At 47.4% G+C, this 14361-nt stretch overlaps 1 protein-coding gene across 1 annotated transcript in view; it reads right to left on the reverse strand.

The window, feature by feature from the left end:
• runx3 (RUNX family transcription factor 3) overlaps positions 1 to 14361 on the reverse strand; it is a 46998-nt gene that overhangs the window by 8727 nt on the left and 23910 nt on the right. Inside the window, exon 5 of the mRNA XM_087832788.1 lies at positions 5095 to 5241. Coding sequence (XP_087688914.1) covers positions 5095 to 5241 — 147 coding nt within the window. The remainder of the gene's footprint in view (positions 1 to 5094; positions 5242 to 14361) is intronic.

The raw sequence follows: 14361 nt of genomic DNA on the forward strand, positions 1-14361 counted from the left end.
GCCCCTCAGCCCTGGGCGGAGCCGAGGAAAGAGGAAGGCGGTGGCTGAGCAGTGGCCACCGCGTCACTAATGAGAAGCTTTTGGGGGCGGTGCCAGTGTAGTTTCGGAACACACATGTGCTGCTTTTTGAAGCGCATGTGTACATGAAAGGAGGCGGCTGAGAAGATGTTAGAGCCAAAATGGCGTCCATCCTCGTGACTCCGGATCCAGCGACGCCTCTGAGACATGTAACGCGCCTGCCGTAATGAAGCGTGTCATTGAGACACAGTGAATGCCGGTCCTTGTGCTGGCTTCCTGTTTCGCTCAGGCCTCAGGCGTCGCAACAGGGAGAGAATGTGAGAGAGCGAGCAAGACAGAAAGAAAGACGCCAGCGAGGGAAGGGGGGAGAAAGAGAGCGTGTTAGAGAGGGGAGGGACACGGCCTTGGCTCAGCTATGTGGGACATTTGATATGTCTTTTGAGCCCTCACTTATAACGTGAGCAAAAACAAACACATGGGCTGAAAAATCCTATGTTCTCTTTCAGGGCTCGTCGTCCGCCCGCCCTTCCCCTCTCCCCAGACTCAATAGAGACTGTTCATGGCTCACATGTAGTTTCTGTAATTGCTGAAATGTAAAACTGGGCCCGGCTCTGATGTGAAATTATAACTTACACAAACAGTTGAGTCTGGTAAAAAACATCTCGCTCTCACTTCTCCTTTTCTTTGTTTTTTTTTTTTGGTGTTTTTTCCCCACCAGGGCTTCAAAAGAGCTTTTTTTTGTTCCTCAGTTGAAGAAAAGAAACATTTTCAGTTTGAATTATTCATCTCAGGGTCACAAAAAGAGACTAACCACAAGTGAAGCTTTCAGGCACCATAACAAATAAACTCTGTGGTGGCCATTGACATATTATGTAAATAGTGGAGTGCAGAAGTAAAACAGAGTGTCTAAAGGACTGTTCCAGTTCCTGCTCGTTTTAGTTGCATTTACCTCAGAGGGCCAGCTTCCTGCTCGGGTTTGGCACAAGTCTGCATGAAACCCAACGAGCGCGGTGGCTATACTCCACAGCTACCTGACGGCGCTAACTTCCTGTCTTCTAATTGGCTGATCGTGTCGTTCGGGATGTGTGAATTAGCTCGAGCCTCTCAGTTTGCGGCAGTAGCAGAGCGCCGCCTCGAATCTGGGGGGCCGGCCGGCTTGTTTATGTGGAGTAAACAGTGTGGTCACTGTGGACGAGGCAGGAGGGGCTGAATCAGGCCGGTCCTCCATCAAACGGGACTTTTTCGAGTCAATTCCAACTCGGAGGCCACAGCCTGAACGCACTGAGCGAGCGCGCCAGAGCCGAGCTGCAGCAGATGTGCGCCAGTTGTGCAGCGTGACGCCAGCGGTACCAGCATTTGTAGAAGAGTCATTAAGGGGCAAGAGCTTTCCGGGTAAAAGCTGAATACGGCAAAAAAAATGCAGTGAGTAATATAGTAGATCTGGAAGATTACGCCGAGTTTTTCAGCAACATCACCACATGACTCAGACACACACACACGCACACACAGTTTTGGGCCGTCATCAAAGCCCTGAGCACTTGACTCGATGGTGGAACGTTATGCTAGTATCTGATATTCATCTTCAGAGAGGAACACACAGGTGTTGGAACAAATAACACGTTAAGTGATACCACCTCAAAAGTGCCAGGACTTTCTTTTTGGATGATTAAATTGGTGCTCCGTTTCTTTTCTCCCCCTCCCGCCTCTCTAACTGTTAAAACACATTTAAAGTTAAAAGAGCGTCTTTCTTCTCCGCTGTCTGTTAGAGGCTCTGCCAAGGGCTTGTTGAGTTTTGTCTGCTTTTAAAACGGATTAGGGTAAAACTGGAATCTGTTTTCCACTTTTAACTTTGATATAAATGAATCACATTATCAATCAGCTGCTCGCTTCCCTTAAGACTGTAAATGTTGTCGAATACATTGTGTATCTGTGGGTGGCAGTTTTTTTTCTTCCCTTCCTCTGATACACATAGTGTACACATGTAGCTCACTTGAGGTTTTGAAAACCAGAATAACAATTTAGTACTTGATTGTCTGAGTGTCAGATTTGCTTGACTGCACGAGTTGAACCATGCATTTTTCAACCACACACACACACACAGTCCCTCCACCCTAGCTGAGAATCATTCCACATGTCTAGCAGGCTTACCTGTGGACACAGAAGAACAAAAACAAGCAGCGAGTGTAGCGTCTGCCAGCGCGCAGGAATCCTGTCACTGCATGCACTGTAATGAGCTCTTAATTACCCTGTCTGTCTGGGGCACTAGCGGAGAACTTGCAACACTAGAATGAAACTATGTGTGTGTGTTTTTATTTTCAGTGTGCTTATGGTGCAATCATCTTTGTCTCGCTGTGATTTAAGAATCCAGCGGTGGCTGATGTCTGCAGACGTGTCCTGTTGACGAGCAAACTGAGACGGTGTTTCACGGCTCAGACAACAATATGAAGCAAGGAGGCTTTAGGAGGAGGGTGACACTATGCTTTCCTTTTTGTAGATGTCTTCAGAGGGGACGGGGTTGGAGGGGGGGAGGTTCCAGCCTCGGATAATGGAAAACATCTTTTGTAACAGCAAGAAGGGAATCCATTTAATTATAACATGTTGATGGGCGATTTATCACCCGGCAATTCTCAAACAAACAGGCTTCGGGACTTAAAGTATCTGCAAAGTACAACAGCGTCTGGCGGGGATTGTCAAAAGCAGAGACGTGTGTGTTGTTGATATGTAAACACCTCCCTGTGTCTCTGGATGGGATTTATTACAACGAGTCTATTTTTGTTTGAGCTTTGCTCGTAATGCTGTCGCGCTGTCGTCTGTGCGCGAATGCTACGCATACGGGACCGCTCTGCTGGATCCGTGCCACAACATACATCCACGGGCTGCCGCTCAGCCGGCGGATAGACGAGGTGGGAGGGAGAAAGGCTCTCTCCTCTGTTATTTAATTATTTTACCACTCTTGCCCTGCGGTGTGCCGTCACGACGGTAATACCACAGATTAAGGTGTGTGGTTTTTACAGCCCTTCCCCTCGTCTGTCTCGCTCACACGCGCTTCTTATAGACAGCCTCGAGTCACCGGCAGCTGTAACTTGAAGCTCAAGGCCTTTAACTTATCTTGACACTTCCAAGAGATGTTAGCGTGTTGTGTCTGCTCTCCCACTACATGTGTGCGTTGCAACATCGCAGGCCTTTGAAGCCAGGCGAGTCTAATTCCTGCCCTAATCCTGCGAGAGGCAGACGAGAGCCGAGCGCTTCGTCTGCCGTCTGGACCGTGTCTATACACCTCTCCCCGCCGATTGGCGTGCATCCCCGCCGGCCCGCCCATGCGCTCCCCCCGCCCACTTTTCAAGCCAGAAACCTAAAGTGTGAGCTTTGCTGCAGGGGTCTTTTTATTGGCAGGCAACCCTGCGAACCCCGAGCCGTCAGAAAACGATCATCGCAGTGACTGCATTGTGTCGAAGAGCCGCGCCGTTTAGCTTCAGCATAACCTGTCGCTTTGTTTTTAAAATGGCTGACGTGTTTTGATCTGGGTACACGCCGTACAGGGGAACAAAAGCGATATCAACAGTAAGGACAGAGGAGAGCAGGGTGAAAGACCCCGTGTTCTCTGCAGTCAGCTGTTAGATAGCCCTGTACTGGTGAGTCAGTGCTGGCTAAGCTAAGCACAAGGCCAAACAGTGTGCACACTGATAGTGTTCCACCCACACACGGCTCAGAGCTCCCAAACAAGCCCTCCTGTACACAGCAGCGTGCTGATACAAAGGTAATGAGATTCATTAGCCGGCATGAGAACCAGAGAGTGGGCCGAAGTTTGCGTTCAGGCATGTGTGCTTCCTGTTAAAGAGGCTCCAACAGAGAAGGAAGAGTCATCCTCACCCACGCAGCTGTCCACAGCTGACACACAGCCTCCTCCCCTCCGGTCGCACCACCTCTGTCTGACTCTCAGCTCTCCCCCCCCCCCCCCAGCCGCCCCCGCACCCCTACACATTCGGACAGTCTCAGACTGACGTGATTGCCAAGGTAGCGGAAGGCTGCTACATTCCTGAGGCTGTAGTCGCGCGGTGTGCGGAGGCCAGCTTCGGCACCTCGGCCAAGCTCGGCTGGCAGCGGCGGCCGCGCCACCTGGCCGCGGATTCTACCCCGCGCGCTGTGGGGCCCAGACCCACCAGCGCAGGGCATCCGGGGACAAAGCTGACACGAGCTTCCCCTCGAACGGCCAACGCATAACTGCTCTCAGATTAGTGGAACAGACCTCAGGAAAGTTTGTGGAGAACATGAAAGTCTCTTGGCTTAGCTCAGGGCGAGGTGAACAGCGTGTGCTGTGCTGACATATGAACAGATTCAATTACTTCAGCCAAATTAAACCAAATATGTTCGGCTTATTAAAGGAGATTTTCAGTTCTAAGTCTTTAAAGAGCCAAATTAAAGTGTACAAATTCTTCCTTCTAACTCATTTTTGAAAATATGGGCTGTAGATGACTTTCTTCTCTTAAATATGTTTGTGGAAAATGAGATAAACACGGTTAAAAATATGCACTCTTTGTTTTGTCTACAGTATCGCGATAGTAGGAGCAGGAAGTGGTTTCTTTCAGCTGATCTACATCTGTCATGAAGCTAAATAATGTGGGTCGCCATTAATGTTTACGAGCTTCCCGTCACAGGTAGATGCACAGTGATGCATTGTGGGTGAAGCTCGGTAGAAAGAAAATGGCTCCAACAAATAAAATTACTCACAACAAGATTTGTGTATTTTTAGATGTAGCCATGTTGAGTTTTTCAGATGTGTGTGTGTTTGTGTGGCAAAGTGCTTCTGCGCAGTGTACCAGGGGCACGGAGAAAAGTTGTCATACCATAGGCACGAGGAGTGTGTGTTTGTGTGTTCAGAGTCAAGCAAAGGCCTAAAACTATCAATAAAAAGGGTCAAAGTTGAATCATAAATAAAGGTCAGCACGAAAGTAACAGCAAATTATGTTTGTGAATTTTCCCCACACTCGTTCAGCGTCACAGTTTCAGAACTGGTGCTTTCGAAAGAGATGTGAAAGTTTGCCGGTTGCGCTCGTATATGTCAGTGGACCTCCTTACCCGGTGTGGTGCCAAGGTGGGGTTGGTGGATTTGGCGAGGATTGGCGTTTCCCGGGCCTATCCTCATACTCCGCTGGTAGCGTTCGATCTCCGACAGCCTGTCTGAGAACTGCATCTTCTGGGGGTCTTCTAACTTCACCCTGTGCCCTGAAAGAAAGACACGAGGAGGAGAGCAAGTCAAGCACTTGCACATTTTACCTCCTACACAACCTGGAAAATTGGCACTTGTTGCCAGGCTTGTTCAAAAATAGCAAACACAATAACAAGAGTCCTATTAGAAAATTCCCCTTCTCCCTAATTTCTTTCTGGAGCACTGCGGTTTGACACATCCTGGCAAAACAACTTTTCCCGTCTAAACTGTAATTAGTGTAAAATTAGCTTGGACTGTGACGAGCATCAGTATGCTTCAGTGCAATTCATTTATATATATATATATATATTTAAAAAAGAGAGAGAGAGCAAGAGACCGTCACCATGTTTTCAGCTTCCACATACAAAAATATTATTAGAATGTCAGCAGACCTTGAAATACATTGGCTAGACACTAAATGTTATACAAGCTGCACCTGCTGCCACGTCACCCGCAGATAACGATAGCGTAAGTGGTCAAAAATAATTACTGGAGGAATTTTGTTTCCCTGAACCTAAAGTCTAAGAAACAACACACTACCAACTCTTCTGTGCAGCAGCAACAAAAGTGCTTTTTCTTTTCTTTTTAACGAGATTAAAAAGAAAAGAAAAAGCGAGTGCATCTATCCCCAATAACTACTCGTCTCTCACACACACACCCACGCAAATTCAGGTCTGACTGACACAGCACTTAGTCAGAAGGAAACACCCAGACGAGGTTAGCAGACCATACAGTCATCGCTGTTAAACATAACGAAGAGAAGGGAAAGAGACTTTAGTGTGTTTCTGTGTGTGCAGGAGGTGAGACTTAACTCTAAGCAGCAAAGCAGCGCTTCTTTAATCCAAGCGAGTACCTAACCCGCACACACTTAGCCCCCATATCACTTTGATGCCCTGTTCAGGGAAACGACGAGATGAGAAAAAAACCTCTGATCATGCCTTTTATGCAGACGCACTCATGTACAAATACACATGCGAACACACCTTAAATGTCAGACGTGAGTGCGGATGAGGGCTGTGCCTCTAATGGGAGGAAGACATTTTAATGTAACTATCAATGCACCAAAACTGTGTGCGAACCGGCATGTATACATTCTGTGGTTTTCTCCCTGGCATCTCTACAGAGTGGCCTAATGTGAAGTAATGGCTGGATTTGAATATTTTATCACTATATAAAGGGGGCAAGGCAGACGGACCAATATGGATTTTGCCCGTCCTTTCTCTGCACTGACCCATGGGCAATATATCTTCCCTCCGAGGCTGACCCATGGGTAAAGTTTCCTCTCGTTTACCGCTCTGTCCATTTGTTTGTGCCCACCGCCTCGCTTCCGGCCTCTCTTTACAAACTATATAGAAATATCAAGCTTTGAAGCCCCCCCCTCCCCGTACACGCGCAGGCAGCCGCATGCACGGAGCAGGCACTCGAATCAAAATTGTCGCTCTTCATTCGCTCGTTAGGAGTCGGATGAAACTTTAAATGTGTGAGAAGAAAAAGAGTCAGTCGTGACTAATCTGTAGGAGCAGAGACAGGAGTCGTGTTGCTGCTCTGCAGCTGTTTGTGTGAGTGTGTGACTGAGTCCACCCCTGACACTTTGCTCTGTGCTGTTACTCAGAACAAATCCCGGATAGACTCGTACGCTCTCGCACGCTCTGTAATATCATTTTATTCACATGTGGCCTTCTTTTTAAACTTTGATGGAAGGTAGAAGCCAGAATATTTCTCTCTCTCTCTGCACACACACACACACACAGCGCCTGGTACAGGCTCCATAACCCACATAGACACTGTGGCTACTGTCTGTTCCAAGCCAGAGCCGGGGCGGCCAGGGGAAGCAGTCCTCCAAATATAGCCCCTAAATGTGTCCTTGTGTAGTTATTAAGAGATTTACACCACCTCAAACGGCTGAGGTCAGGGAAACGATACATCCCACTGCTCTCTGGTTGGAAAAAAGACAGGCGGCACGGGGGGGGGAAAAAATGATAATTGGTCAGTTTTTCTGTGGCCACTGGTGGTCTGAGATGAATTGGCTGACTCTTTAGGGATGAAAGTGATCATTCAGTTACCCACAAACATGCACATGAACACACTTGAGCTGTGGATCCCGTGGCCCAGTTCCAGTTGGCAGGGACGCTTTAGCGGCACACCGTTCGCAGCTTCCAGCAGGGGGTTTAGTGGCTTGTGAGAGGGCGAGCGGGGGCATCATTAGAACAGGACCTGGCGCTCATTAACCCCGGCCTTGCAGTTGCTCTAAACACCGCACGTCGACTGGGAGGTGGCTTGAAGCTTTCGGCACCTCCTTTCAGTTTTACTCCTCGTCGCTTTTGTCTGTGTGAGCCTGTAAGCCGCACTGGAAATGATCAGAGGTGGTAGGGCACGAGCTTCGGACTGCCCGTGTAGCTTGAAGCAGGAATTGAACGCTACTCTGCGACAGCCCTCCTTTTTTATATTTTGCCATTTCTGCACATGTCTTAAAAAGAAAACTGTTGCTCCCTGTAGAAAAGTTGTAATAGCCGTCTAAATGATCTGCATACAGAAGCCAAAAGAGTCTCTTTGGCCAGCTGACCCCGGCTATAGCTGCTTCGTGTCAAGTCCGACCGCCAACATTTGACTTCTACTCTGCAGGGCTTGGAGGGCCAGAGGGGTGCCGGTGCTCCACACCAGCCCATTTCAGAGGGGTTTCTGTGGTCAGATGAATATTTAATGTGTTAGTGTGCACTTAGGAAAGAATGCCTTTGTTTTTCTCTCTATGATATCATAACCACAAGATAGAGCTGGGAGATGGGAGGCAATGCACACATGAGGCCTAAACAGCAGCGCTCAATATGCATCCAGAGCTGAAAATGGACGCTAAAGGTTGTAGATTTACTAGCCTCCTCTCAGAGTAGTGGTCGCATCATCTGAAAGCATTATGGAAGTCTATGAAGAATAAATAAAACGCTTGATATAAAATGTCTGGTATTAACAATGTAGTGAAAGGCGATGGCTGTGTTTTGAAGAGATGGGTGTGCCGTTCCCAGCCCTGCTTTGTTTTGCGTGTGTGTGTGTGTGTGTGTGTATGCTTTTATTTCCTGATAGTGTTTTATCTTCACTGCAGCATTGCTTTGCTCTTTTGTGTCAGTGCTTTGAAGCATTTTGAGGTGAGTTCAGGTGTAAATCGTGCAAAAAGTGTAAAGTTATGTTCTTCCTCACGCCGCACGAACAATCTCCACCGAGCGTTGCCCGGCCTTCCCTCCACAAAACCCGTATCAGCTCAACAGGGAGGCAGTGTTTGCTCAGCGAGGTGACTGCCAGGACTTTAACGCGATGCCACAGCTGAACGATCACCCAGCGCGACCCGTTTCCTTCCTTCGCCCTCGCACTTTTCTCTACTTCTCCTCTCGTTTTCTGTCTGTCTGTCTGCCTCCTTTAAAAGAAAGAAACACATGTTGCCGTCCAAAGGGAGACACATTAAACACAAGCCCTTTTTAGTTAAGGGCTGGGTTCTTTTTCAGGGACAAAGTGAAACTCTATCTGAACAGCAAAGGCCAATACGTGCTTTGGCCGCGACCCAGCTCTGCACTGAATATATTTGAAGTGTAAATATTTGTTTTCGTCGTATAAATGGACTCGATAGGCCCCTGATAACAGACAAGAATTAACGTGGAGTGCATGTATCACAGTGAAAACTATGTCTGGACTGTCTGTGTATGCACGGTATTGAATTGCATAAAAAAACAATGTTTGGGTAGTGTAAGGAGCACTCCCGAGTCCAGCACAAAGTACACGAAATGGCAGCTGTGTGAGCTTTTTTTGTCGCATTAATGAATCGTTTTAATAAACCACACGTTTTAGGTCAGGGAAGCCCTTGTTTTTTGTGCTAGCGCGCTGAAACTAAAGTCTTGAAAAGATATGAAAACAAGCTGCATCCTTATCTAACTTCTGAAACTCGACAGTGTAGCGGGGTGACAGTTGAACACATGTCGCAGCGGGGCCTACTCGCCTGCGAGCAAACTTCCGTTTGCCCTCAACAGACACTGAGGACGTTTCAACATGTGTTGAGCAAAACCTTGTACACCTGTCTTCCTCTTCCTCCTCTCTAGCGGACCTGAACCCCCCCCCCTCCCCCCTCGCGTTCCCACCCTGCTTCTTTCTGCCACCCTTTTCGTTTACTTCCCTTTTCGTTCTATTACGAGCGCAGCCCAAAACACTTTTCTGCAGCAGTGCATTCGGCTCTGCGCTTCCCAAGGCCACCAATCACACCATTGGGTATTTACAGTGGGGCAAATCAAAGTTCTTGTTTTGAGGCTGACCCTGAAGGATGTGGGTTTTACCCTTGGCTGGTGATTGTGGCTGTCTCGTCTGGGCCTAAATGAGTCGATGCTTGCCACACTCAGACATTACACTGCTTTAAGCTCATTTACATAACGCTCCCGTACGTCTTTATGAATAAACGTCTTCATGATAATGACAAACTGTATCTCTGGATATAAGCGTGAGCTAAAGTGTCTATCATAAACACAGCAGCACTTTTAGTTTTTGTTTCTTCTTCTTTTTTTTTTTGCGGAAACATTATTTAGGCTTTCAAGGGGACGTCAACAAAAGTTGTGGCATGCTTTTATCATCCTCTACGGCCACAGCTGGGGGACCGTCTGGTCCCTGAGGCAGATGCATCAGCCTGTCTCTGGGGACATCAGCACTGTGAAAATCCCCCTCGTAGGCCTAACACAAGCTGCTCACAACGGAAGTTGCTACATGAGACTGTTTGAGCAAAGAGCGAAGCCTTCCTTTTCTGATAAGGGGATAAAGTGCTTTGCGTGCATGTGTGTGTGTGGAACAGAAGCAGTGCCACACAAGGACAGCCCTGCAGCGAGGCAGGTTGAGGCAGGCAAAGAGGATGAAGGGGTGCCAAAATAAGACCCAGTGCACCCAGATTCTCGAACAATACAGCGAGGCCCGTAGCACATTGAGAGCAATCATCCCTCTTTTGTCTGGCCTTTGTGTACTTTTGTGTGTGTGTGTGTGTAACTGTCTTCTGAGGCGTGTTGGGGGGTGATATGAGTGGAGCTGTTTTGCAGGCCTTTTGGCTGAACGCCTGCAGACTTTGCAGTGCTGCTGCTGCTTCGGCCTTGTCGTGCACAGAAGGCCTATTTGGCTCGGGTGACAGATCATATTAAAGCAATAAGCTGCTCTGAGTGTGTTATTTTAGCTCAAACGGTGAATGAGGTTGTTGTGCACATCTGTGCGTGTGTGTGTTTACGCTCGCGTCTGCGTGGTAGTCAGGTTGCTCTAAGTAGCGAGGTGCTGGGTGAAAGGTGGGGGCCTCGCAGAGCTGTGGGAAAGGAAGACAAGCTGCTGCTGTCACATACATCAATGCAACGCCAGCAGATGTGTCAAACGGCTGTGCGTTCACACCTCCGTGCATAGTAGCTCACACACAATCGTGTGCAAAAATGAGTGCATTTGCCCCTAAACACACACGCAAACACGCAGAGTTCCACTGAATGACAAGATTAAGATTCCAGGTGGGTCAGAGCAAATGTGTGAAATGTGAAATGTGTGAATTTTCCATCATGTAGGCACGCATAAATGTATTTTTTTACTTTCAGTTCTTTCTCTGTGTGTTTTTTGTTTTTTAATGCTCTTGGTGGACTGTTGCAGAAGTGTCGAGGTTACAAGACTGACCTCTCCTCTGCTCTGATGGTTCCAGTCTGTGTTTACCTGCAGAATTACAACTTTCTCCACTGCTGGAAGCAAAAGAAAAGTTCTTGCTGCACCTATTATTTGCTCACTGTTCCTAACCATTAAGGCCTGAAGAAATAAATATCCAAACCGCAGGGTGGTGGTACACAGCGTCTTTTCCAGTAACCAGCAGGTGCCTTCTTCCCACAAACCGCCCCCCCCTCGCACTTTTTGCCCCAACGCAGAAAACGGTTTATTGTCATAATCCAGCGGGGGAGAAAAATATTCCTCCACTCATGGGCCATTTATTTTTCTAAATGCAGATCGGAACTTTTATTGAATTACAGCTGAAAGGTCGTAATGGCTCCCTCCTGTATGGGTCAGTGTAAATAAGGAAGAGCGAGCACACACAGAGTGGGCATTTTACTTCGAGTCATAGGTAAGTAAACAGGAAAGACGCTTGGCCGCTGAGTTTACAGGGGAGTGGGTAGGTGGAGAGAGCTGAGTGGAGATGTTGGCCCGGCTTCTTATTTGATTATGAGAGTGTGTCTTCTGCTTGCATCATAAGACTGAATTAAAAGTGCCGTCTGGGACCTCTGTAAATAATTTGGTAATTCCTGGTACGTCCTGCTGTTCTATTTGGCGTCAGTGAATATGGGGAGGAAATTTGTGTCTGAGCGGAAAAAGAAAGGGCATTTTACCCCAAAGCTTTTGTGTGTGTGTTTGTGTGTGCGTGCAACAGTCATCAGCAGGCCTGAAGGAGGAGGATTCACTGCACTGTTTCAAAATGTGGACAATGTTCTTCTTTTTCCTCGTACTGCTGAAACTTGTGCATTGACGCTGCAGCAACATGCCGAACAACAAACAGAGGCAGCAAAGGGAGAAAAAACTGTGCCCGTGATTGGCTAATGGCTGCAATTTCTTTGTTTATATCACAATTCGGCCGAGGTATTTGAACTAATTAGCTCTGCTTTCACAGGAAAGCCTAAGTGCAAAAGCTTAAGCAGGATTACCTACAGCTGCGTGCGAATGCACGAGTGCGCGTCTCGTCCTCAAAGAGAATTGGCCTCAAAGCTTCTAGATGTGGTTAAGGTGGCAACAGTGGTCAGAGAGCTTCCATCTCAGTCCTTTATTTATCCTCCCACGACAAAATTTGATCGTGTTACACTCACAACGAAAAAAGACATGAGAAGATAATTAGCAGCCGAGCGGCTGCTTCTAAAGCGTCGGATATGCATGACACGGCCCTCGTCTGCCTCCTGGCACAAGTCTGAGAGCTCAAAATGCGGTGGATGGTTTGTCCCAGCACACGAGTTCCTCTCTGAATCGGTTCAGAACTATTCAATATGTACCTCTGCATTCCAGTGGATTTATCAGTTAGCCAATATTTGCTCTACGTCTAATCGCTGAAGCCAAGTATGATGCATGTGGAGTGACCCCGGGGGGGAGAACGACCACAGTCGTCAGGCTCCAGTCGCTGCAGACGCCACAGTGTCATTTCTTTGAAAAGACATAAAATCTGCCCTTTATCAGTTCCCATCTGTCTCTATGTGGTGTTGAGGCAGACTCTCTCGTCTCAACCAAATCATAAATTAGGTGGTCATGAGGTTGATTGTTGAGGCTCGCCACTATTTGTCTGTGTATGTGTGACTGTGTGCATGAGCAGGCCGCTATGTCTCCGGGTTATAACATCTCGTAGTCAGGAAAGCACCCGGCGTCACGCATGCCGCTCCCCCCCCCTCTCCCGTGGCACTGATACACCTGTAGGCCTTTCTTTCAAAGACACCCATCTCCATTTTCAAACATCAAAGTTTTCTTTGAGAGAGCAATTCGCACCGAGGGGGGATCCTTTCATGTGATCTGCGGAGCATGGGCGTGGCTGCACTTAAAGAGATGCACCTGGCAGGTGCATAAGCTGGGCACCCGCACACGCAAATGCACACACAGCAGCATTCATGCTATCTCTTTGTTTACTTTGCAGAGCGACTGCAATATCACAGGAAAAATAACACAGCAAATGTCATTGTTTGTCTATTTGCATACTTTGTACAGTCTGTGTGCCAAATGCAAATAAAATCAACCCGCCAACTCTAACATGCACCCGACCCCCCTCCCTGACTACCTCCCTACGCCCACCATTCTCCTCATGAAGCTGCAGGAACACACCCAACCGAGTAAACACAGGCAACAAAACACGACAGTACTTGTGTGATTTTGGATGCGTGGGCCTGTGTTGGTGGGAAAGTGTGTCAGCTCTGGTACTGCAGGTACACTGTGTAATTATGTTAGTGGTTACGATGTTTTCACGTGTATCATTCTCAAGTATCACAAGACAAATGAGCACTTTGACGAGCTGCCGCATCTTCAGCATTCAGCAAACAACAGTCTGTGCAAATCTCATCACCCCATACGTGCACAGAAAATAATGAGCCTATTTATCTAACGCTTCATATTCATCGTTTATCCGTCTTGATTATATTACTCCGATTAAATGAGATGGCACTCAAAAATTCATTTGAAAAACTCAACATCAACCACGACACGGTTACTCAAAAAAAATCCACAAACCTCATCGGGAGCGGTTTCACATAGGAACTATTTTGTTTCTACCGAAGCGCACCCGCCAACCAAAGGAAACACGCAGCTAGATAATATTACAGCTCAGTCGAGTTACAGCATTAATGTTTACGCGCTGTCACAAGCGTGACCCTCTTGTTGCAGGTAGAGAAGCATTTTCTTCTGCATACTGACACAGTTGGCAGGTGCAGTTCAGTTAAAGAGGAAATAGTTCCCACGTGAAACTGCTCACATCAAGGTTTTAGGGATCATTTTGTTTGGTTTTAGTTTTTTAATATCTTGGTTATGATGTGCTACTAATAATGAAACACGGGGCACAGCACATATCTCCAAAAAATAGGGGGGGATCTCCACAGCAGGGAAAGAGGCAGAGTCCCTTTAAAACTTTAAAGATATTTAAGATTCAGCTGAAAATGTGTGGAAGCTATTTTCTAGTTAGTGACATTACAAACGCACACTCATAGCTGAACTGATTTCTCACACACAGACAAGTCTCTAATCTGCTGTCAGATATTAAATTTATATAATTTCTTTGACACCATTTACTTGAAAAGAGCTGTGTTTTTTCTCAAGCTCCAAACATTTCCTACCCTTGTCTGAACTCTGCCTTGACCCACAGCGAGGTCTTTCGGGGAACTGATTCATTTCAGGTTGAGAGATACAGAAATACAAACGGGCCCTTCCCCCGGGGCTAAATAGGCAGCAGTTGATGTCATGTATAAGTGAGGTGGTGAGAAGGGCAACAAAAATATAGCTGAGGGATTAATCGGTGAGAATAACCCTGCTCGGGCGTATGAGCTGTTGTGTGGAGGCATCTGATAGCAGCGACAAACGGGGGGGGAGGGCCTCGACACTTCAGTCGTCTGTTTTCCTTTTTTGCCTTTCTGTCTTTTTCTAGCTCA

Source organism: Neolamprologus brichardi, chromosome 19 (genome assembly GCF_056152115.1).
Source record: "Neolamprologus brichardi isolate AB-2024 chromosome 19, ASM5615211v1, whole genome shotgun sequence".
NCBI classification, from domain to species: Eukaryota; Metazoa; Chordata; class Actinopteri; order Cichliformes; family Cichlidae; genus Neolamprologus; species Neolamprologus brichardi.